Here is a 26,433-nt window from a genome sequence, read left to right as displayed (position 1 = left end):
ACAGGATTCATGGTTTTGTCGATAACGACTAATGGGCCCAAGCCAAACCATTAAAGGAGCCCCATACCATGACATTGCCTCCACCAAAGTTCATTGTTGGGAGGATACAATCAGGAAGGAACTGTTCCCCTGGCATTCGCCACACCCAGGAACGACCATCAGACTGGTAGAGAGCGAACCTCGACTCGTCTGTCCATAGGACTGTTTTCCACTGCTTCATAGTCCAGGATTCGCGCTTCTTACACCATGTTAATCGGCGTCTAGCATTTGTTGAGGTGGTCAATTCTGTTGAACTGTTCAGGTAATTCTGTTGAACGTGTCATCTTGCATGCCCACTTTTGCAATTGTATGTTCGAAGCCCAGTGTGCCTATTTATAGCAGGTTCTGTGACGTGTCGTTGCATGCATAGGACTTGTTTCCTCATCCATGAAGGGGTATCCGGATATTCATGGTAGGGCAGTGTATTTTAACCAGTGCTTGAAATAGGATCTAATCTATCTACGATGCATAATCTATTTTACACATATTACGAAATACATCGATCTTAGCAAAAGTATTCGGACACCGTTACACTTAAAAGCTTCAATTTTAATTAACAAATTAATATGGTACAGACCACTGTGGCCACACACTTTTGATCAGTTTCTTATAGCAGACAGCAGGAATATCCCTTCAGCGCAGTCAATGTCTATTACCTTCCAATTCGGATGGAGAAGAATCGACAATGGGTCATGATCTGATCAGGTGTTCCAGTTGTTATAATTCAGCACGGTGGAAGGAATTTAATTATTTTGACATTGAACACAACCGTCAACCATATTTAGCAGTCAGGGGCTTGAGCTATGGTCCACTGAAACGAGTGAGCATTACTAAAATCTCGTTCTTGGCCACTCGACTGCTTCGGGCCTCAATTTCATCCCAAAGGCGTTTAATCGCATTCACGTCTGGACTCGGGACCTGGTATACGAGTCACTGGACTTCGTTTAGCTCAAATCAACACTGCTCACTGTACACGACGGAGAGTTATCGTGCCAGAATGACTGTTTTCTTTATTAGAAACAAAAAAAAGTGTCGAAGTGCAAAGTATCAGTATGTGGATAACAAAGTATCAGTATGTGGTGCTTGAAAGAGTTTAATATTATTAAAAAGTTTTTTTAATAAATTCTGTTTATGAAACAAATGTAATTTTAGATCTATTTCTAGCAGGGAAAAGGAGTTGATTATCCCTTTGTATAAGGCAATGGTCAGGCCACGCCTTGAGTACTGCGTACAGGTCTGGAGGCCTCATTTTAGGAAGGATGTAGATTTGCTTGAGCGTCTACAGAGAAGGGCAACAAGATTGGTGAGGGGAATGAAGGGATCCTCTTACCAAGAGAGGCTTAAGTTCTGCAAATTGCAGTGGCTGGAGACTAGGCACGTGCGCGGTGATCTGATTGAGGTATATAAGGCCTTGAATGGGTTGAGCACGCTGAATTCTGATGGGATCCCTCCACTTGTTCAGATTACGAACCTAAGGGGGCATAAATTCAAATTAAGAAAAGACAGATGTAGATTAGATGTGCGGAAATTTGCCTTTAGCCAGCGGGTGGTTAATTGCTGGAACAAACTTCCATCTGTCGTTGTGGAAGTTGATAGGTTGAATAAATTTAAGGAGGAACTGGACAGGCATTTGGAGGAAATGGTGTGATTTTTTTTTTTTTTTTTTTTTTGGCTGATGCTGCATAAGCTCATACACTTGCTTTCTTGCATCAAATGCCACTGCTGCTACTACTACTACTATATACGTATTTTAAGTGGAATGAGAGAACGAAAGAATTTAAAGATACTTCGTATGTTAATATAGGTACAAGGGCTGTTAAAAAAGTAGTGGCACAGTTGCTGTGTGTACAAGCGTTCGCTAATAGTAATTACGTGGCATATGTTAAGCAGAAAAGGAGGATGGGGAGTTTTACAACAGTAGCAGTGACCACGAATGGGAAAGTTGTTTCGCTAAGTGCGTGCTGCAGGTGCTGGACTTTGTCAAAGATGGGAGTGTTTAAATAAGACGGAAGTCGCGTGGAGGTGGGCATAACATGAAGAAATCTTTTAGTGGTTTGTAGGAAACAGACGACTAAAACTCGCCATTTTCGGGATATAATACCAGCCACCTTGTAAGACAACACAAGTTGTAATGTGGCTGGTGCTATGGAGAGGTTACTAAAACGGTAGTGAGGGAAAATCGTTGAAAATCATCCCCTTCGAATTCTCCAGATATCAGTCCTTGTGACTGATTTGCTTCATGTGATGAAAGAGCCACTCTTTCGGACAATACTCGACATGCTGCGAGCAAAAAATCGCGCCCTCCCTGATCTTCAACAAAATCAGGTTGGTATCAGATTGCAATCTATAGAAAGCAGACCTTTCGCTATGGCTGAGCCTGGGCAGGACAAGAAACACAGCCAACTACAATCAAATTCCCAATATTGATTTTAAATTCCATTTTATCGTCAAAAGTCATACAGTACGTGCATTTGAAAAGATTCATCTATGATAGGAATTGTTGTTTGTATTTACTACAATGATTAAACAATTTTATTATTATTACATTAAACAAATTTCATCGCACGCATCTTGGCAGGCGCATATACGACAGATCGGAAGGGCTTTTAACAGTTTTAGATTTGAGCCAGTGGTTGAGTAATACTACTTTAATCCTGTTTTACCACTCCATTTTGTCGATATAGACTTATGGAAGGATTGTATACATTGCATTTTTTCATAGGAGAAAAAGTACTTTCCGTTTTAGTTAATGGTTCGTTGATTTCTGGAACCAAAGAAATCTGAGAACAAGATAATCTTAGCAGTGACTGCAGTATTAACAGTCTCTTTCCTTTCTTTTATTTATTGATTTTTAGCCCTTGATTCACTCGAAAATACCAATTCGCACAGTATACAAAGATAAAATTAAGAAAACCCTTTAGAAGGAAACGTATTAGAAATGTCCTTTTTTCGTTCATTAATTAACCAAAGTGGTAAGTGATCGGATATCGGAAAAGATAAATTCAAATTCTGCTACGTAAAAACAGAAATGCACAGTCTGGAAATAAAATAAGAAAAAAGATGGATACTGGGCGGTTTTGACATTAAGTAATAACTTTTCCATTTTAAGCGAAGTTCAGTTTTTCCCTCCGGTGCAACTAGATTCGCTGACCTTTACAAAATAATGTCGTGTCCCTTCGGATTCGTGATTCCCAATTGTCCAACTGATCACTACCTGCTGTCACACTCATTGCATAACCTGGTTTGAGAACTTTTAGCTCCTCGAAAGGAACAACGCGACCAGAGATATAAAGAAAGTAATGTTAATACATTTTCCCGAAGTAGTGCCAAATATGTAATATCATTATCTCCTGTCACTAATGCTTTAAGGCATGAACTCAACATTAAAAATAACTTTACGTAGTTTGTTAGTGTATTCAGCGTATCAGCTGATTCAGCCGACGAACATAATAAAACTGCGAGCAATTAGCATTAGTAGAGCCATATGATGCAAGAAAGCAAGCTTCTGTAGCATCAGCCAAAAAAAAAAAAAATCTTTCACACATCCATTCCCTCTAAACGTTTGTCTAGTTTAAGTTGAATTTGTTTAAGCTGTCCACTTCTACAACGACAGGTGGAAGTTTGTTCCGGCCACCCGGAACAAACACCCGCTGACTAAAGGCAACCTTCCGCACATCTATTCTACAACTGTCTTTCCTGAATTTGAATTTATGCCCCCTCAGGTTCGTAATCTGAGCAAGCGGAAGAATCCCATCAGAATTGAGCTTGATCAACCCATTCAAGGCCTTGTACATCTCAATCAGATCACCTCGCAGGTGCCTACTCTCCAGGCGCTGCAATTTGCAGAACTTAAGCCTTTCTTTGTAAGAGGACCCCTTCGTTCCCCTCACCAATCTTGTTGCCCTTCTCTGTCCGCGCTCAAGCAAATCTACATCCTTCCTACAATGAGGCCTCCAGACCTGTACGCAGTACTCAAAGCGTGGCCTGACTATTGCCTTATACAAAGGGATAATCACCTCCTTTTCCCTTCTAGCAAAATTCCTGTATACTGTATCATTGACAAGACACCATGACTTGCTCTGACATTGCTCAGAAAACTTCATATCTGGCTGCGCAATTACTTCTAGATCTTTTTCATTTTCTACCACCCTAAGTGTAGTATCACACAGTTGGTACGTTTCTCTGGGGTTACTTCTACCTAGGGCTTACAATACCGGTCAAAATCTTAATACAGTTTTCGGTATTTTTAATTTATGAAACCGGGATACCAGTATTCCAAAAACAAACATTTTTCTCAATAAATTTTGATGACAGTTAGGTGCAATAAAGTAAGGAAAAAAGCAAGTACTGTAATTACTTGAATTCATGTTTTAAATAAACTTTTATTGCAATAATAAATATTCTGAAAAAAATTATTAAAGATACAGTTATTCTAATAACAAATACAGGGTGATTCACTAGCACTGCGACAAACTTGCAGGAGGTGTAGGGGGCACAAAGACGAATCGGAATCACATAGCATTGCAGAGTCCGAAATGCCTTCGTCATGCGGTAGAGGACGTTGAACGGGAGGTCGCGTGAACAGCGATATTGATACTGCAAAGTTTAGTTATATTTACGCATCCACGCTACCTGTCTGAATAAAGTGAGCTCTTAAGAAACATAAGCATAATGTAATCGTTTAAAGTGGATCTAATTTTGGTACATATTTGATTAGCGGCAGAAAACGTCCTTTCGGATTTTATGCTGGATGGTGCTATTGTACTAAGATAGTCGTAGACAATCTCAGTCTGTATATTCTAGGTTTTGAACTTTTTTAGAAGTAATATTTAAAAAGTATTTCGTTAATTTCCCACTCAAGTTTATCTTTTAAAATCTCATTAGAGTCGGGCAACTTCTTATTTTGGAAAGAATTTGCGGAACACTGATGTTCTGTCCCACGTTGGTCTTCCAAGGTTGAATTCTGTTCATTTTCTGAAGGAGAAAGACTATAGTATCTTTACTGAGTCTGGGAGAGAGCAAAGAGTGGGGATAAGGAATAAAGAAGGGAGCAAAGAGGGGTGGGGATAAGGACTAAAGAAGAGAGCAAAGAGGGGTGGGGATAAGGAATTCTTCACATATATAAATGCAAAGAAGAGAAGGACAAATCAGATCGGACCCATATTTATTGCATGGGATAGTATTAGATATCCCAAACTAATGTTGCAGATGAACTCAACAGTTACTTTGCATCGATATTTACAAAAGGAAAACCCTTTATGTAAATGGGAATATATAGGAGTGAAGTGGAAAAATATGTAATTAACGATATTGAAATTTCACATGATTATTTAATTAGAAAAAACTTTCGCGCCTACAGGCGAGTAAGGCTCCTGGGTTTATGGCATATACCCTATAATTTTAAGGGAGGCAGCAAGTGAGTGCATTACACCACTAAGAGCATCACTGGACTCAGGAAAGATTCCATTGGATTGGAAAAGTGCCAATGTATCGCCAAGACATAAGGGCAGTTCTAAAAGTGTAGTGGGAAATTAACGACCAGTCAGTCTAACTTCAGTAGTAGGGAAGATCATGGAGGCAATGGTCACGGGTGGAATTCAGGATCATTTAGATAGAAATGGAATTCTGAAGGATACGCAGCATGGTTTTGTAAAGGGACAATCGTGTTTAACTAATCTCCTTAGCTATTTTGACAGGATCACTCGTGAGCAAAATTTAGGGAATAATTTCGACATTGTTTATTAAGATTTCGGCAAAGCATTTGACTCAGTCCCAGATGAGCTGTTACTTTATAAGCTGGAACAGGTTCGAATCACAGGGAAAATCCATCCTTAGGTGGATAGTAGGATGGCTTGAGGGTACCAGGCAGAGTGTTGTGATAAATGGTTATTCCTCAGATTGGGTTAATGTAAGAAGTGGAGTTCCCCAAGGATCATTATTGGGACCACTGTTGTTTTTGATTATCTTAAATGACATCCATGAAGGGATGGAGAGCGTGATGTCTAAATTTGCAGGTGATGTAAAGATCGGTAGAGTAATTAATAATCACCGCCAAGCATATAGTGACCTAGATAGACTTCCGGATAGTCAGAAAAATGGCAGCTATGCTTTAATTCAGCAAAATGCAAGGTCTTACACCTGGGGAACAGCAACCAACCCCAAAATAACTTTTATACTTGATGGAGTTGAACTAAATTCAGCACTGGAGGAAAGGGACTTGGGAGTTACGATACGGTCAGCCATGATGTTCTCCGAGAATTGGGAACAGGTTGAATGAGGTTGACAAATTTTTCGCAGTAATAAATGATTCTAGAACTAGGGGGCCATAAATTGAAGTTACGGGGGGGATAAGTTTAGACTGGATTGCAGGAAGTTTTATTTTAGCCAGCGTGTTAAAAATTACTGGAATAAGTTACCTACATGAGTCGTTGGAGAAATTCAAAGGTCAGCTGGATGGGAGGAGGGAAATGGATAGGTTGTCTATTTGCTTTTCTTTTATTATTTATTTATTTTATTATAATTTTACTCTTTTTTTTTTTTTTTCTGCTGCAACGTAAGACTTAGGCTTCCTTGCACCATACGGCCATTACTAATACTAAATAATTTGCTATTGTATTGTGTACAGCTTTGCAAATACTGAAGAACGTGTAATAAATTTGTACGCTTCTGTGAAGTACGGGGTTTCAATGCCGTATGCAATTCTCTAGCTGTTTCAGAATTTTGATTGCCAGGAGTTTTCATCAAAATTTTATGGCAGCATCTGCAGTTAAATGATTTGCTTCTTTGCAGCATAATGCATCTACCGCTAACTTTCTAGGTATTAATGTAGATATAGCCGCAGATAATAAATTAAATTCATCCTCACAGAAATAAATACTTGAATCTAAATAAATTAAAGCTTTCTGCATACAATATCTCAACTCAAAAAAGGCTTTAAAGCATGGACAATAAACTGTTCCTATGAGTCTTGGAATCTAATTGCATGACAAATTATTTCTCAAATTCTGCTGTAGTATACTTTGTATATATTTATCATTTTTGGTTGGTGGTTATAAAATCACATAAAGGTGATTTTATAACCTTTATGTGATTAAATCATAAACAATTATTTTTATATTAGTACCGAAAAACCTGCATTTTTGTATCAATACTGGTATTTGAATACCGGAAAACAAATGACCAGGATCCCAATATTCGGGATCTCGGTATTGTAAGCCCTACTTCTACCCATATGCAGTACTTTGCATTTGTCAATGTTAAACTTCATTTGCCACCTCTCAGCCCATCTGCCCAACTTTTCCAGATCTTGTTGCAGTAGCATGCTGTCTTTACTGTCATTAACAACTGCCAACCTTTGCATCGTCCACAAACTTCTACACTAAACCTGATATACCTTCATCAATATCATTGATAAATATTCAAAACAACAGTGGGCCCAACACCGAATCCTGGGGGACTCCGCTGATAACACTAGTCCACCAAGAGCAGCTTCCATTGATTACCACGCTATGTCTTCTCACACTTAACCATTCTTTTATCCATTGTAGCAACTTACCCTTAATACCATTCTGCTCCAATTTGTACAGTAGTCTTCAAAGCGCAACAGTGTCAAAAGCTTTCCCGAAATCTAAGTATATGATATCAAAATTATTTTATAGTCATAGTATCAAATAAAATTTGTTAGACAAGATTTCCCCTTAACAAACCCGTGCTGTGTCTGAATTATTACAGCAGTCTTGTCTACATGATCCTGTAATGCATCTTTAACCAGCGACTCCATTACTCCTCGGAACAGAAGTTAAACTAACTGGTCTGTAATTACTCGTGTCACCCTTAGATCCGCCTTTGTGAATTGGCGATACATTTGCACATCTCCAGTCCGTGAGGACTTCCCCTGAGTCCAAGGATGTTCTCATAATTATGGCTAGGGGTTTTCATACTACCTTTTACCGCCTCCTTTAATATAACTGGAGAGATCCGATTCACACCAAGTGTCTTTCTTATGTTTAACTTCAACAATTTCTCCTCCATTTTGCTCTCAGTTATTAGAAAATCGTTAATCACCCTGTTACAGTTTGATAAACTTCTGGCATTCTCCTCCCTTAATAACTCCTCATGTGTGAACGTAGATGCAAAATACTCTTAAAATTGTCAGCTATCTGAGCAAGATCATCAACAGTCGAACCATCGATATCAAGTGGACCAGTTTGATTCATCCCCTTCCTTCTACAGTTTATATAACTAAAGAAGTTCTCGCTGTTTTTTTTAGCATCATTTGCCAAATAAGTCTCGCAATTTGCCTTCGCTTGCCTAACCTCCTTTGTGACTTGATTACAGACTAGCTTTTATCTACCATAGGCTTCTGTGTCGCCTGATAATTTATATGCATCCCATGCGTTTTTCTTCTCTGCCGGGTTCCATTAATTCATCCGTCATCCATTTGGGCCTAAACCTTAAACAATATTTCTTAGTTGGTATGAAAAGCCTGGTAGCTTCCAAGATTAATTCTTTGAATGCTTCCCGTTTTGAATTTGCTGTTGGTAACATCATTAGTTGGTCCCACTGTATAGAATTTGAAATCTGTCTGAGACCACTGTAGTCACCTTTACGAAAGCAAAAACCCTTTCCTTTACCCTTAATGGTAGTTACATCTTTAAGTGAATCCCTCATCAGTACACTGTGATCACTGCCACCTAGTGGTTCTTCTATCTGTAAATTCTTAATGCATGAATAATCACTGCTGATAATCAGATTAAGAGTATTACCCTCTCTGGTTGCCTCTCTAACGTGTTGCTGTAGAAAACTCATCCAGTAAATCCATAAAAACCTTGCCAGTGTGCGAGTGACCAATCCACAAATTCCAAATCTGGGAAGTTAAAATCTCCCATTATAAGGCATTCTGATTTACTGGACTATTATATTTCTCTGTACAGTTGTTCGTTGTACTCATGAGAGCAATTAGGCCTGTAACAGACTCCTACTCTCATTTTTGCTTTCTCAGTGCTTATGTCGCACCGAACAGACTCAAAATTGAACTGTCCACCTATGTCAACTGGATGCACTTCCTTAGGTTTTATGGGTTTCTCAACTAACAGTATAACCTCTCCTCCCTGTACACACTGTACTCCCCAAATTGCAATTCTGCATTCCTTATATCTTTGTGACACCACTTCTCTGATATCCCAAAAACAATCGCTTTTGATGTCTTAACAGCACTTCAAGTTTCTTTAAATTTACACTCTTGCAGATAACATAGTTGATGTAGTTGTTATTGTTGTAGTAGGGTTTTAGAAGCATCGGCGACTAATGCCGTAATGCTCCGTGTATATTTTCTGTAAATTGCATGTGTTCTGAAGTCATTTTCTGTTTTCTGGAGTAAAACCCCGAGTTTCCGGGAGGAAAACCATCTACCCTCGCCTGAGACCGACTAACTCAGTCACGTTGTGGAAAAGGCCCATCGACGGGACTCGAACTCAGGTCTTTTCCAACTAGTGTGTAGAGGATGGCAATCCTACCAACTCTGCAACCCACAAGGGCGATAGAACAGTGGATAGCGAGGCTGTCCTCTTACAACGTATTAAAAGGTCCTGTGTTAAAATTATGATTCTCTTCAACTTCATGGACTCCAACCATGAAGTATCAAAATAAAGCCACCTGTGTGAAATGTCCCACAGTCTCACGATTCTCATCACCCAATTTGAGAATCGTGCGATGAATGATAAAATCGTGAAAGAATCGAATGATAAAAATGTATTAAATTGTGCGGATCCCTAATATAAACTCCTATTTTTAACACTAAATGTGCCCATTTACTTTGGACTCTACCCAAAATAGAAATATATCAGGTTACTAATTCTCTATTATAAACTGAATCCATTCCCTATCACGCAAACGTTCAATTTTTACAGATTGTCTTTTTTACAAGTATATTCATGGACATTTTCCACCGAATTAGCATTTCTTATGATCTTTCTTCCGAACGCGCTTCAACTATTCACCATCCATTCACTGTACAAATCTTAACTCACCGAACAAGTTTTTCTCACTTTCTTTACTGTGGGACAACCTTATTCCTGAAAATCTACACAAACTGAAGTCCAACCCAAAAAGTATCTTTTGTCTTTTCAAACAATCCCCCCCCCCCTCAGCTCAGCTCAGCTCAGCTCAGCTCATACACGGTATTAGAGTTGTGTAGGTCCCATAAGTCAGATTTTCTCAAAAAGTGTTCGGGAAAATCTGGTAAAACTGAATAAAGTTGAATACACTTGTTTCAATTTTATAATCGAATGCCACTGGCTTTAACTGAAGTGGTTGTGGGACGTAATTAGCTAAAAAAGGAAAGAATATGAACTGTGAGGTCATATGAATATTTCTGATTGAAGATTAGTGCTTTTTTTATGGAACTAAATGGTAAGTCACTTTGCAAATGCGGTTTTGTAAAATTCTCTTCTCTAAGGGAAGAGTTAGAAATTAATTTAACCGTAACTTATACAAATATATATTAAACAAGCTGATAATATTTATTTGATTTTATTCCATTGTTCGCCAGGAATAACAGAAAGGTTAAGGATGCTTGGAAGAAGTTCAAGCGCAAACACTTGAGGATTTATGCTGTGTAAATGGAATGCAATGAAAGGAGTCGTGCTTTACTGACCTAATGGGATCAAGAATACTTCTGATGGGCTGGAGTTTTTCTCAAACAAACCCTGACTTCAGCTCTCTGATTAAACCCAGGATTATAAGTTTGCTATCTAATTCAATTCTCAACAGGCCTCTCTTATGAATAATTGGCAAGGTATGTGTATAAAAACACAAAGCAAAAACACAAAAACGCAAGGTATATGTATAAAAACCCCTTATAAAAACACATGTCCTAATACTGTTTTTATAAGGGACAACTCCTAAAACGTCAGTTCAACTCTCCTCGTATCTCTGTGAAGAACAATACCACTGTAAAAGGGACAGATATGTGAGTAGTGTAGGGCCACTTGGCTACCCAGAAGCATCAGTCACCTGGAGAGATGATTCTGGGTACACTTCCACACCACTGTAAGAATGGGCCAGTGACTCACCTGATGTTGTCAAAAGGTGGGCCAGATTCCTCTAGGGGCGCACTCCAGAGTAAAAAAATCCTGTGGGATATAAAAAAATGTTTTTCAGTTACACAAGAGTGCAGAACGTGCGAGTGAAAAAAAAAAAAAAGAAAAAAAAATTCGTTGCTCTTAGGCCACTATTCTGGTTCCTGCCGGTGGTCTGTGGATGTCTGTGTGTGGTTCTTATACTCGCAAACATTCCAACAGAGAAGTTCTGCAGGACGGTGTGGTTCGTGGTGTTTGCAATAATAGCGCCAGGCGATTTTCTATGACATGGGTGGAGTCCACAAGGTTTTGCCTCAAATCTTCATATAGGGTGAACTCAAGGAGCAAGTGGTTCCACTTTTCTTTCGCTCCGCAGCGGAAAAGATCGGTCTGTGAAAGTTCTAGTTGGTACAACTTGTCATTCATAGAGCCATGGCCCGTAACCATAGAGAATGTTTCTAAGGTGAGGGAGAGCTATGACTGGATGGGCGTGAATGGAGCATCTGGGAGAACATTGCCTCGTGACAGTCTCGACAGGGGACGTATTCCATCGGGTCTGCCAGATGTTAACTAATTCGTTAAAGCAGCAGGTCTTCTCTGCCTTACGATTTGGGTCGAGGTTGAGCTCTATATCCAAGATCTTGGTTGGTATTCTCTTTCTGATTCTGAACACCAGACCGAGGAATGCTGCATTGAAACCTATCTTTTAAGGCATGCGATTTCTACTACAACCTTTAAAGTGAGAAGAAATCGTGCCGTCCTATCGTTTGACACGCCGATTACTGTCCGTATTTATCAGTCATTTCAAAATCACTCAATTTGAAAGTTGCGATCTTATGAATTATTTACTTTCTAAGATACTGGATTCAAATTTACAACAATCAAAATCGAAAATTAAAATTAATTATTTCTTTTACTATCAAGATTATTCAAGCAAAGTAATTATAATAACTGTACCGATAATAAGGAATTATTTTAAGTACTGTTGACTTCTTTGGTACTGGAAAACCGGGTTGATATTCGTACGATTTTGAACAAAAGTATCGTTCGACTACAAACGCACGTTCAGGGTATTTTCCACAAAGCGTGAAAGAATGGCGATCGTAACCCATTGTGTCACCTACAGAAGGACATAAGTTACTGATTTTCCAAATCGGTCAGGTCTGTATATTTTTCATGCATTAATTTTGTTATTTTGATATTGTCACTTGTATATTTTATTAAATTTAAGAATAAATGCAATGGTAAATGTTTCTAGGCATTAATTACAGAGTTTATTAGAAGCCTTTACCACCGTATTAATTTATTACATAACCTGAATCTTAGACTGGCACTCACTGACCAGGAATTCGTATTATCTAACGTTCGAATAAATTTTCTAAAAATACTTAAAATCCGAAAAACAAAGGATGAACGCGATGAAAAGATGCAAAATAAGTATAAAAACAAATACCATAAGCGTGTCTCTTAGAGATAACACAATCTAAAAAGTTTTTGTTGCAATTTGTAAGTTATAATCCGAAAATTCTGAGCCATTGAGGAAGGGGGAAGTGGGGGTGGTAGATGGCATAACTTAAAAGCGGAAGTTATGCCGAAAAGGAATAGCGTTTTCCAAATTTTAACTTTGAAAGCTGTTCATTACACAGAAATCAAAAATTTCGTTCTTTAGATTGAAAAGTCTAGGTAGCCATTAACATTCTGTCGGAGTGCAGCCCTTGATTTGATGGGCATTTAGCAGCGATAAACATCTCAAATAAGGCTTGACAGTGCCAACCTTCACGGTTCCCTACGTTTTGGTATTCGAACATTCTCTATTTGGTGTGCTCGCTCCAAAGAACTTTCTCGGTCCAAAATGGCAAAAGTGACACATCTCGTACAGGCAGTGGACTGATAAATTGCTGTGTGGCTACGTTCTAGCAATAAACCGGTTTAAAATTCTAGACGTTGCAACTGTCGGCCGCTCGCTGGCCACTGACATTTTCCTCCGATGTAGACACGCGGAGATCGAAAAAAGCGGATACGAAAAACTAAGTTAGATATGCGACTTCTCAGCACGAGCAACAACATGGTGAATTATCAGTGGGACGACTCGTCCAAATCTTCTATCAGTGTGAAATATCAGATGCCTTCTCTAATTGCAGTGCGTGTCAGCAGCCGAACTACGGGAAGCGGTGGCAGCAGTACCGACAGCCAGTCCGTGGAAGGCAAGTCAGATCGGAGTAACCGGCACAAGCACAAAGGTAACATTCGACACCCTGTGACTGAAGGTAAGGACACCTGTTTTAAGTGATTATAAATTGAATTACATAATTAATTTCAGCTGCAAAGGAATTGGGTTCTGGTGATGGCACAGAATATAATAATTGCAATTCACATCATAAATTGTTTTAGAATATATTAACGGCAAAATAAAATAATACGTCATTACACGACGTGCACGTCGTCAATATAAACACGTCATAAAATACGTACAATATTTTCAAGACGTCAGTATGTCAGGCACATCAATATTACGACGTATACGTCACGAATATTACGACGTGTACGTCATGGATATTATGATGTACACGTCGTAAATGATATGACGTGAACAATATTCACGACGTGAATTTTATGACGTAAATAATACATATTCATGTACATACGTGATACAAGTAGCATTTTCACATTCTGAGCTGCCTGTAACTTTACTCTTTGTCCTGTGGCAATCACTTCAAATTCAATTACTTCAGAGAGTTGAGTTTTTTTCTGTCCCAGTATTGTTTTTTCAATAATTTCTTAAGCAATGCATTTCTTATATTAAATTTTTTTGCATCGCTGTTTCTAAAAGCAAGTTTGGATGGCAGAATAAAATGATAAAAATTTCGGGGTTATATTACCCGCATTTAAACATCTGTATACGAAAATCAAATATCGTATGCTCTCAATGGAATTAAAGGCTTATTTTATTTATTCTAAGATATGAATTTTCGGGAGAAAAACTTTCATTATCTTGGCTTCCACTGCTTCACGCGGCGATCACTGTTATTTGACTTTTGAAAAGGTACTTCAATTAACTGTTTATCCAAGAAACACATATATCCGAAAATTATCTTTCTAAAACTTTGTGTATACGCTAGCGAAAGAAATCGTGGGTCAGTAGAAGTCAAACATAATATCCTCTTACGAAAATCTAAGGAAAGATGAGCTCCAGGCAGCTAAAAGATGACTTCACAAAGAATAGAGCTTCCTTTTCCGTTGCCTGAAAAAAGAAATACGAGTCTTTATCGTGGTTTAGATCTCATATGAGTAGAAACAACCATGATAAAACGACTTCGGTGGGTTTTTTTTTCAGATTCAGAATAACAAAAAAGATCGGGCTGCTACTCTTTAGTCTACAAGAATTTATAACAGCATTCTTCACTGTTTAACAACTTTTTTTGATAATTTGACAGTTCGTTTATTATCCCTTCTAGCATAAAATTTCCTTACAGTTTCCTTCATAATTTGCATAATAGTAGAGCATATATTCCACAATTTTTAGATTCGACCCCCTGCCCTTTGTATTCTCAGTACAAATCCAAAACTCAATTCAATTATTGAGCTCTCGATGTTTTTTAACTGACCATGAACTTCTGATAAAGTACCATTGCTGTGGTAGAGACCTGGATGTCTGGAAATATATTGTTTGGGTCTTGAAGGAATTGAAGATTCGATTGAATTATTTCAAAGTTTGGCTGTGTAAAGTCTTTAATATATTTTAATGACTAAATGCATTGACTCCGGCGTCTATCTAGGGGCTCTACAATAGTGAAAATTAAAATGGTTTCGCAGAAGCTAAATGTACAACAAATCAATTTGTGGTATATTATCATAAGAATTCTTTTAACAGATACCCTGTGTTTGAGCGGCACAAAATCACTGTGGCTCCAGCTTTATTTGAGATGCCCGGAACACAGGGGAAGCCCAGTGAAGAAACCAACGAAACTGTGATGGGGAGCTGTTGTCCAAATAAGCTTAGGACGCTAGTTGAGGGCTTGGAATGTCACAGAGAATTAAAAGAAACATTGTTCTTTAAGCCATATAGACTATAAATGTTATTATCAATGACAATCAAAAGACACTACGCCACTCGATTATTGGACATCCTCTATCTCGCTGTTTTAGAAGAAGAATATATTTTAAATATTTTTTTTTTACTTTGAGCATTTATAGAAGTTGTAAAAAATCACAAAAAAACTCTAGTGGTGAAACTACTTGGACAACAAATTTACTGGACTTAAATTAAATATCAAGACCAGAGGCTGTTTCTCGTGTTATCTTTGACATGCTAGACCGAGTGAGGTTGGAAATAGGCTACTGTGTACCACATCACTGGGATTCACACAGAGGTGCAGTGAGCGCATCAAAGGAACTTTATAAAGTAAGTTACTTACTTCATTTTGTAAAGTAACTTACTTTGATAACTGAAACTTACTTTGTAAAGTAAGTTTCAGGTATCATACTTCATTGTACTTTGTCTAGAGTAGTAAATTAAAAAGTTTACGGTTTAAAAATTAGAGTACATTCATATGCAGAAATTAAGGAAATTAGACATTTTTAGATATATCATCGCCATCTGTCGAGATTTAATTTTTCAGTTGAGTCTATAAAATGATAGCTCATAAAAAAGCGCCAAAAGCACAACGTTCCCAAAAAAAGAATAATCAGGTTAGTCATTAACTCATGAAAATAATACAAATTTATGCCAGAAATAAAGGATTAAACAAAGATTAATAGGAGTGGTGCTCACAGCTATAGAATTCTCACACCAAGCACTTATTCTGCTGACAAGGTTATTTAGGAAGTCAGTAGGAAACAAATATCATTTATCTTTGTGTGCAGATTTTAAATCATGTTGGTTTTTTGTAGTACGATGGTAAATTGAAATCAACTCCTTAAAACATCCCAGACATGTTTGTAAAGTTAAAGTCCAGGGATCTAACAGGTGACCTCTATTCTTTGGATATATTTGTTTTCCGGAATTTATCAACTGTCTGAGTCTCATGGGGAAAGTACATTATTGTCCACAGAGAAGGAATTTGGAACCCGTTCCACGCCGGAACAGCTTTACAGTCAAGCAATCAAGGTTCTACCCTCGAAGAGATGGAATGGTGGGCGTGGGACCATTAATGGTGGTGTCTCCCAACGTCATTTTATACACCACCAAAACTGTCCCTTTTCCATATGTTGGATGGCAGATGTAACGCACCAAGTTCTCTCCAGATGTAACACCAAAAATCTGTAATCAGCCTGAAATGGTGACATCACAGAACGGAGCTTGACTCTATTCAATGCTCTGTACTCCATGATAAACGAGTTCGCTTGTGAGATTGGATAAGAGAAACACAAATTGCAAGTAGATGTGCAAGTTGGTGTAAAAACATTCCTTTGCATTTCGTTTCATTTGTCTATTGCACTTGGTTTTAAAGCTAGATATAAGCATCTTTTAATATTGCTCTCAACTTTCTTGTGATTATATTCCTGTCGTCTCCTGGGATTTGTTTCGTATGCCTTCATATGATACTTTTTGTCATATTATCTACATCCTTTCAACTGCTCTCCATCGCTAGCAATCATCCAGTTGGTACCTTTTTGCCATGTCGTGTATTTACTTCGCCGAAAAAGTAAATCTATTAGGAACGTTGGAGAAACGCTGTTATAAACTACAAATTTCCTATACATAAATTTGTATTTGATTTGTTAAACAACCATTCAAGGATTAAACGCTTTAAATTGTCTATTAATGATATATAAACAGCTCTACTATTTAGTATAACTTAGGAGTATTCTCATTTACTTCCCCTCTTTGTTTCAACATTAACTTTGTAGGGACTAAAGAAGTTATTGAATATCGCAATTCTGAGCAATCATAACCCTATATAGGCATGGTAATGGGTGACTTTAATGCCTACACTCATTTACACTTCATTAGTAGACGCAGACACCCAACATATTTTACAGACCACTTGGAGGTATCTTTAGTATTACACGATAGATATAATTTGAAGCAATCGGCACCTTGGAATCTTGTATTTAGCGATTGCTTGAATCAAGCACCTCAAGTCAACAAGCTTAGTTTATACCAAATGCAGCCAAAAATAATACTTTTATAATATGACTTTTGTAACTAAGAGATTATAAATAATTTGAGCCGTAATCTGATTACGATTCAGTTTATGAGATTACGATTTAATTTATCATTTTTTTAATGAAAACTTAAAAAATAAAAGGTATCCAGACCTAAAGTACTTAGTACCATACTTGAGTTGAAAGCTGAGAAGACAGAGGACACTTGACTTTAGATTTCAATTTCTTAGATTGTAGTTTTCAGAAAATACAGTTAAAGGAAAGCTATTCTAGAGTGTAGAAGGGTTAAATGAAAAAGAGAAAAAAGCTGGTTCTGTGTGAAGAGAGAGAGGGATGGAATTGCAGATGGTAAATGAGAAAAACGTTGCTAATGAAAGCACCTATAGAACAGGCAAGCAGCAGAAACTGAACCTCTATGAGACAGAATGGAAATAAATTATAAAAGGCGGCTAAATGACGGCAAGAAACTTGAGAGAGAGAGGTAGGTTCCTGGACACCGCCAATGTGGGAATGTTTCGCAGTATGGCGGATTTAAGATTTGTACGAATGAGTAGCTGTTTAGAAGAAAAGTAACCGAGAGCGAAAAAGACCCAGGTTTCTGAAGCAGAGGCAGCAACATTTTGTGATATGCTTATGCAAAAACAGACTAGAAATCAGAGGAATCTCTGTTATACATGTGTGATCTTCTATAGAAACTTAGTGTCGTAAAGGATAGGATCAGAAGAACCATTTTTCCTGAGATATAAGACAGCACTGTGTTTTCGATGGATTAAAATTAACTAAGTTAGCTTTGCTCCACTAGAGAATTACCTCTAGATAATCATTTAAGGAAATGATGGTGGATATTCGAGAAAGTTGAAGCTGTTTGTGCAGGCAAGGATTCTCAAACTGTAAAGTGGAATGCAGTGTACTGTCATCAACATGACTATGGATCAGGAAAAAAAGCCCTAATGTACAAGAGGAAAAGAGTGGGAGAAAGAACTGAACCTTGACGAACACCAGTATTAGCGGAGAAGTTAAAGTACAGAGAACCATCTACCATTACCCAAAAAAAAGCCTTGGAAATGACGAGAGCAACTCCTCGAGTTTCAGCGAACTTTTGGATCGAATTTGTTCAACAAGGAGTAATAAACTAATATACCACCAGTCGATTGACTCTGACGGAATCCACATTGTCGGTTATTGCTCATATGCAAAGTTTCGAGTTAATTTACGAATTGTCGGTCGATGGATTTCTCCATTACTTTCGAAAGAGAGTGGAGTAGTGCAATGGGATGACTGAAATCGAGGGACGTGAACAAAGTTTTATGAAGAAGGAAAAACACCGGTAGAATAAGAAAGTGTAAAACGTAGACATTGAACAGGAGTACAGTTTTCGAGAACAAGTAGAAAAATGCCATTAGGACCTGAAAATTTCTTGGCATCATATTTTTCCGGATTCTTCTAAAATCCTTCTGTCAGAAGACAATGGGAGACATTGAATAAAGTTGTTTAGTAGTAGGAAGTGATTTACCAAGATTATCGGCAGAAGAGTTAGAAGAAAAGTAGGATGCTAATAAATCAGCACATTTTAGCTTAGATGCAAGAGAATCATCGGGTTGTAAACAGAGGTAGAATTATAGATCGACCGGAATTGTGGCAAATAGCTTTTGAAAGAGAACAGGTTACCTTTGAGGCAATAAACCATTGTTATGCCCTTAATCTGTTAGAACTGTCTAAGAGAAAGAGAGAGAAAATGAACCTAGACATTTGGACACAAGCCAATTGCGATATGCTACATTCTTATGTTGACAACCTTAGCACAATTATTGGAAAACCAAAGGTTTATATTACGAGATTTCATGGTGGAATCAGGATAAAGGATTTTATCCCTACAAGAATAATTTCACTGACGCGATCATTAGGATTGTAAGATTTTAAACAGTATCCCGCCAAGGAAAATAGGAATGGAAATCACTCAAATCATCGCATTTCTCATTATTTTAATACCAAAGATCACGAGGTTGAGAATAGCCACGAGAGAGAGAGAGAGAGAGAGAGAGAGAGAGAGAGAGAGAGAGAGAGAGAGAGAGAGAGAGGGGATTCATTGGAAGAAGGGCCACCAAGTTGGGATTTGAAGTAGCATTAGCAGAGGCATATGATGCAAGAATGCATTGATATACAGCATCAGCCAAAAATAACAAAAAAAAAACCTCTTCTCATTTCATCCATCCATTCGCTCCAAATGTTTGTCTAATTCTGCCTTGAATTTATTTAAGCTGTCAACTTAATAAATAAATAAATATTCATTTATTACAAATACAGCAAGTCCATCACAGTACTAGGCTAGGGGCATAAATTCAGTACAAAGGAGACATATATAAAAACAAATACATAGCATATTCTATATATACATTAACAATGAATATGAATTATAACGATAAATATATATATATACTGTATATATAGGAGGACATCACATTTCGCTCTCGGATGCAGTTCCTGGGTTGTAGGCAGGCAGCTGTTTTTATTTCTCATCATTTGATTGGAAATCTGACTCCTGAAGGCTTCAGAGTTGAGCAACCTCTTGCAATCAATGTTGTGATAATTTATGAGGTGAAGGGGAACATGCATTGGGGAACATCCTGTCCATTTGTTTGAGTCTGGAGAGTTTGGATTTGAATTGTTGTTGGTTTCTTGAATTTTCTCGGTTGGAAGGAGCTATTATGTTGGCTAAGTTTGGTGAGTTGCTTACAGAGGTAATTAACTTTGCAAGAATCATGAGTCCACACTCGTTGATCATCTGTTGCAGAGGCTTTGTTTTTAAGTTTTCATAAAGCTGTTGCCTGGATATTCTACAACGACAGATGGAAGTTTGTTCCAGCAATCAACCACCCACTGGCTAAAGACAAATTTTCGAACATCTATTCTAGTGTCTTTCCTCAATTTGAATTTATGTCCCCTCATGCGATTAATCTGGGCAAGAGAAAGAATCCCATCAGCATTGAGCATGCTCAAACCATTCAAGGCCTTATACACTTCAATCAGATCACCTCGCAGGTGCCTAGTCTCAAACACTGTAATTTGCAAAACTTAAGCCTTTATTTGTAAGAGCGACCCTTTGTACCATTCACTAATCTTGTTACCCTTCTCTATACTCGTTCCAGCAGCTCTACATCCTTCCTAAAATGAGGCCTCCAGACCTGTATACAGTACTGAAGGTGTGGCCTGACGCATTGGTTAGGCCACACCTTGAGTACTGTATACAGGTTGTTGTCAGAGGCGAATTTAACGGCGGGCGCACCGGGCGCGCGCCCTGGGTCCCGACTTCTGAAGGGCCCACGCAAAACCCCAACAAATTAGTTTAACATATTAGTTCAAAACTTTGTGATTATTATTATGCTATTATTAATTATATTATACATATATTTTACTCAAATTTTATTGGAAATAAAACATTAATAGTACATAATATTTTTTATTTATTTAAAAAAAATGGTTAACATGTATTTTTGTTTTCCTTGTCTCTCTCTTTTTTTTAAGGGGCCCAATATTTTCTTCTGCTCCCGGGGCCTCAACCGACCTTAATCCGCTCCTGGTCGTTGTTGTTATTTGGTTTTTAGGAGCATTAGCAACTAAGGCCATATTGATCCGGTGATATGCGGTGGTCACGGGCTCGAACCCCCGTCTAATCAAGAAGCGTGTGCTACTCACTGCTGCTCCTGCCAACCTGGCTACGGAGACGCCTGTATACAGGTAGCACTGCATATGCGTATAAGGAGGTGATTATCCCCTTGTATAAGGGGATAATTACCTCCTTATCCCTGTTAGAAAAATTCCTGAATATCATAACGAAGACACCATTAGCTACTCTTGCAGACCATCGACGCTGCTCAGAAAGCTTCATATCTGACGGCACACAGTTGATACGTTACTCTGGGGTTACTGCTACCCATAGGCAGTACTTTACATTTGTCAATGTTAAACTTCATTTGCCACCTCTCAGCCCATCTGCTCAACCTTTCCAGATCCTGTTGCAGTAGCGTACTGTCATTAACAACCCTGCCGACCTTCGTATCATCTGCAAACTTGGACATTAAGCCTGCTATACCATCATCAATATCATTAATAAATACAGAAAACAACAATGGACTAAACACTGAACCCTGGGGAACCCCACTAATAACATTAGTTCACGAAGACCAATGTCCATTGATTACCATTCTCTGCCTTCTCCCACTCCACCATCCCTTTATCCATAGCAGCAATTTGCTTCCAATGCCACACTGCTGCAATTTGTGCAGCAGTCTTCCATGTGCAACAGTATCAAAAGCCTTCCTAAGATCCAAGTATATGATATCAAAATTACTCTTTGCATCCAGTTCTTTTGTTACCACATCATAGTATCCAATCAAATTTGTCACACAAGACTTCCCCTTTACATACCCATACTGTGTCCGAACTATAACTGAAATCTTGTCTGGATGATCCTGCAGTGCTTCTTTAACCAGTGCCTCCATTAATTTCCATGGAACAAAAGTTAAACTAACAGGTCTATAATTATTTGTGTCGCCCTTTGATCCTCCTTTGTGAATTGGGGTCACATTTGCACATCTCCAGTCTATGGGTACCTCCCCTAAATCCAAGGAAGCTCTGATAATTATGGCTAAGGGTTTGCTTACTTCCTTTCTGCCTCCTTTAATATAACTGGATAGATCCCATCAACCCCAGGTGCATGTATTATGTTTATCTTCAACAATTTCTCCTCCACTTTGCTCTGTTTTTATAAAATCATTTAGCTCACTGCTAGAGTTTAATTCACATCGGGCATTTCCCTCCCTGAATAACTCCTCATGTGTGAATGTTGATGCAAAATACTCATTTAATTTGTTAGCTACCTGAGCAGGATCATCAACAGTTGAACCATCGATATCCAGTGGATCAATCTGATTCATCCCTTTCCTTCACAGAAAAGAGATGAAGAACTCTTTTCTGTTTTTCTTTGCATCCTTTGCCAAAGATTTCTCGTAATCTGCCTTTGCCTGCCTAACCTCCTTTGTGACTTGGTTACAGACCAGCTTACATCTATCATAGTCTTCCGTGTAACCTGTTAATTTTTATGCATTCCATCATCTTTCTTCTCTTCCACACGTCTAATTAGTTCATCTGACATCCATTTAGGCTTAAATATTTCTTAGTTGATAGGAAAAGCCTAGTAGTTTCCAAGATTAATACTTTGAATGCTTCCCATTTTGAATTTGCTGTTGGTAACATCATCAGTTGGTCCCACCGTATAGAATTTAAATACTGTCTCAGATCACCGTAGTTGCCTTTACTAAAGCAAAAACCCTTCTCTTTACCCTTGATGGTAGTTCTCTCAAGTAATTCCACTTATCTCCTACTCTTAATATCATTAGTGCCAACGTGTACAACAATATCTTCTTTTGTGCTCTTAAAACATGACCACTTTTAGTAATTAGAGAATCACTAACACTGACTCTGCACGTTCAAGTTTTGAAGAACAGATGAAGACTGTTGGGTGTGTGGTTCTGTAAGGTCATTTGTAATCGCAAATGCCTCAGCATCTCGATCATATAGGCTTGTATAACTAGAAAATTGAAGCTAGTTAGAGTTCTGGAGTTCTCAACTTTACTGTTAGGAAGGTTAAATTGAAGGCAGTCCAGTTTCAAAAATAGGAAGTTAAAATTTTGCGAGTGATTAGTGGAGTTTGGTTTGGTTTTTGGTTTTTATGGCGCATGGGCAACTAAGGCCATGATGCGCCAAGATTAATGGAGTTGAGAGAACGATAGAGTTCAACAGATTAATTTGACAGAATGGGACGGTGACATTTTAAGCTATTGGAGATCAAAAAGGAGATTCCAAGTTATTCCCAATCTCGCATAGTTAATTAGAGCGGAATGGACATATGCATGCTACTCACACTGGCCAAAAAATGCGAACCTTTATTCGGCCTAATCCAGCAGCCTTTAACTCGAGTAACAGGAAGTATACGGCCCGGCATGGATTTTATAAGGAGTTCAAGTGCGTTTTTCGTCTAATTGTAACCATATTTCAGGCAAAAATCGCGTAGCTGCAACAAAGTTGAAGGAAGAGGACTTCGTTGCCGAATATCTCTCTCCAGCATACCCCCACACATTCTCAATAGGAGTGAGACTAGATGAATGTGGGGGCTAGGGTAGATGATGGAAATCCATGTCATGTTCTCTGAACTATCCTTGCACGATTCTGGCACAATGCGCTGTTGCATTGTCATCCTTAAAATGACCATCACCTTCGGGGTACAAAATTCAGATGCTCCCTGGATGACATTCAACCTCCCACTGGTATCAGCGGGCCCAGGCCGTGCCAAAAAAAAACGTTCCCTATACCTTCAGATGCTTGGGTTGTCTCAATAAGACAAGCAGAACCCATCGTTTTGTGAGGTTCTCACCACACCACTCTCTGCCTACCATCATTGCAAAACAAAGTGCATTATGATTCGTCTGATCGCATCGCTTTCTTCCATAGTTCCACTGTCCAATCACAACGTTATCGGCACCACTGCAAGCGGAGTTTTCTGTTTTTCTCTGAAACAAATGGCTTCCGAATACCCAGCTGCTTCAATTCCCTGTGCATGGTACGAGTTGAAATAGGGCAATTCTGGGTTTGTTGAATTCAGATGTTATTTGCTGCACACTAGACGTTCTGTTTTTCCGTACAGAACTCCTTAGACTTTGCTCTTAAACTATTATTCTTCTGCCACATTTGGGCCTTTGAGATGTGAATAAAACCTCCTGCTTTCCAGTCATTAAAAACCTTTGAGATGGATGCTCTTAAGAAACTAGTTATCTCTTTCTGTTCTTGAATCGTGGCTCCTGCTAAACGTGCACCCATGATAAGACCTTTTTTCGAAATCTGATAGGCCACGCTTTTTACATTCTGATTTCAGATTACTGCAGTTGAACAGCTTGTGCAGTCTTTATGCTCAAGGAGACAAGACGATATCAGCCCACTTCCCAGTTTCATTTGCATATACTTGTATTTACGCATTTATTTATATTTCTTCTATCTGTGACTGTCTTAATACAAAGGTATGTATTTTTTTATCCAGTGTGTGTGTGTATATAACCCTTTGACTTAAAGAGAAACGAATTACAGGGAGAATAATTAAGAAAACTGAGATGAGCGGTGGTTCAGGCAACCAATAATTAAGATTCTTTCAGAAAAAATAAATGGGGAAGGTCGTAGGTGGAAATTAACATCATTGGAGATTGGAACGATACTGAAACACTACTTTAGCTTGTCAGATTCTATGCTACAAATTTTGAAGTCAATTTTACTTCTGAGACATCTGTTTGTTTCCCTCAACAACTACCAGGTAACTTTTGACGTCGCAAAAGGCATCCAGCAAGGGAGTGTGTTTTCATCTAGCCTTTTGGCAGCAATTTTGGAGCCTTTCTTAACATATAAAACTCAAATTTTGTTATCTATGCGGACGACCTGAAGTTCTACGTAAGTTCAAACGATCCTCATCAGAACCCTGATATCGATACTGAGAATAGAAAAATATCTTGAAACAACTGGGCTGCATCTCAACCCCTCAAAATCAGCTCAGATACCCAGAACAAAAAAAAAGGTTAAAAATGATATCCAAATCTTTTTAGCCAGTGAACGGGTGACGTCCCACAAAGACCTAGGGCTCACTTTGATAAAATGAGAAAGAAGACGCACGCAGCACTCTGGACAGCACAACAGAAGTTCATGTATGTACATAATCCAGCACTGCTCTGTCAGTGCATCCTGACAGAGCAGTGCTGGATCTTGGTCCTCTACTCTTGCCTCCTACCTAAACAAGTATCTCTGTTTGAAATGTTGGTTGCTGAGATGGATGAACAGGGTGGTGGGCAACCATCTTAGTATTTTCAGATCCATCCTCCAAGAAAATCTTGGCGCTATCCCCTGGAGACATCTGATGACTGCAAGGAATGCTCTCACGTTAGCACGGCTTATAAAAGAGCGAATATATACCCCAGATGTATCATCATCAATAATCTCGGGTTCAAAGAAGGCAAGAAGAGATCACCGCGACTCTTGCGGCTAACTCTGACAAATCTGAATTCTCTGAGGAACACGTTTCCTGCCAATAGCCTTGAGATCTTCAACAAATTAGGCATCCATCCAGATAAGTTTTGTGAAGATGAGCTCTACAAAAAGAAAACTCTACAGAACTGTTTCGGCTGGTGAATCTGTGATGAATACTTGCACATGAACAACAATGCATCACTACAAATAATTTAGTTTAACTTCAGACTATATGTATACTTTTCAAATGTTGTACATTGTTTAAACCTCATATTTACAAGTAAAATTTTGTAAACGTCCCGGGTCGAGCCCGCATGTACTCTACTGGTACTTCCGTCTGCAAAGAGTTCACCCTCCTGGCACATAGCCGTCCCGAGGTGGTCCGTGTTTTTTGTGGATAAATAAACTGATAATAATAATAATTGAGATCACGTGTATTCGTGTAATGAATAAGGAAATTTAATTTTGATCTTGTATTGCATGATTCAGTACATGGAAATTTGTAGATAATTATTTTTTAACATCATTATTCATCAACTTAAGAAAATACGTTGGATACCACATTCATTGTAATCCTTCTTCTTAATAGAATGAATTCATAAATTATGCCTGAAAAAATAGAGGATAACAGTCCAAACTGTAATCCTCCGAATATTATAAACGCGATATTTAAGGGACGGTTAGGCAAAGGTCACTTTTTATTGGCATTGTATTAAATGGAAAGAAATTGTTCCTTGAATCGTTCAAGATATGATTATTCTTAAAAATTCCTTAACGCTTCCGTTAACTCGACCTTTTGGGAGAAACGCATTTCGCAAAGAAAAAATGTGAAAAGGAGTGCGTCGAGTGATACAATGAAGGAACTCAAGTGTGTGCTTGGGATTTCCAGCGAGAGCACGAAAGATAAATATCTTCAAATAAAGTGGCACTGTGAAAGAGAGAATCTAGAACCATTTTTACGATTATTGCTCACTACAGGAATAGAGCGGATGGTTGTGAGGCTGAAAATGGAGATTGAATCGTCTCTATTTCCATAACAAAGCAAAGTAAAATGCAGAGGAAATTGAAAAATGAGTCTGTTTTCTCACTGGAAGAATCATGTGGTCGAATTGGTAACATTTGGTTTACTTATGTACGACTAATTATA

At 38.3% G+C, this 26,433-nt stretch overlaps 1 protein-coding gene across 1 annotated transcript in view; it reads left to right on the top strand.

Annotated features, from left to right (window-relative positions):
- LOC150078441 (uncharacterized) overlaps positions 1-26,433 on the top strand; it is a 107,756-nt gene that overhangs the window by 66,130 nt on the left and 15,193 nt on the right. Inside the window, exon 3 of the mRNA XM_090384912.1 lies at positions 13,259-13,384. Coding sequence (XP_090241038.1) covers positions 13,259-13,384 — 126 coding nt within the window. The remainder of the gene's footprint in view (positions 1-13,258; positions 13,385-26,433) is intronic.

Source organism: Mastigoproctus giganteus, chromosome 11 (genome assembly GCF_048544385.1).
Source record: "Mastigoproctus giganteus isolate SK-2022 chromosome 11, ASM4854438v1, whole genome shotgun sequence".
Taxonomy (NCBI): Eukaryota; Metazoa; Arthropoda; class Arachnida; order Uropygi; family Thelyphonidae; genus Mastigoproctus; species Mastigoproctus giganteus.
Note: the sequence above shows the minus strand (reverse complement) of the source record. Positions and strands in the feature narration are given on the sequence as shown.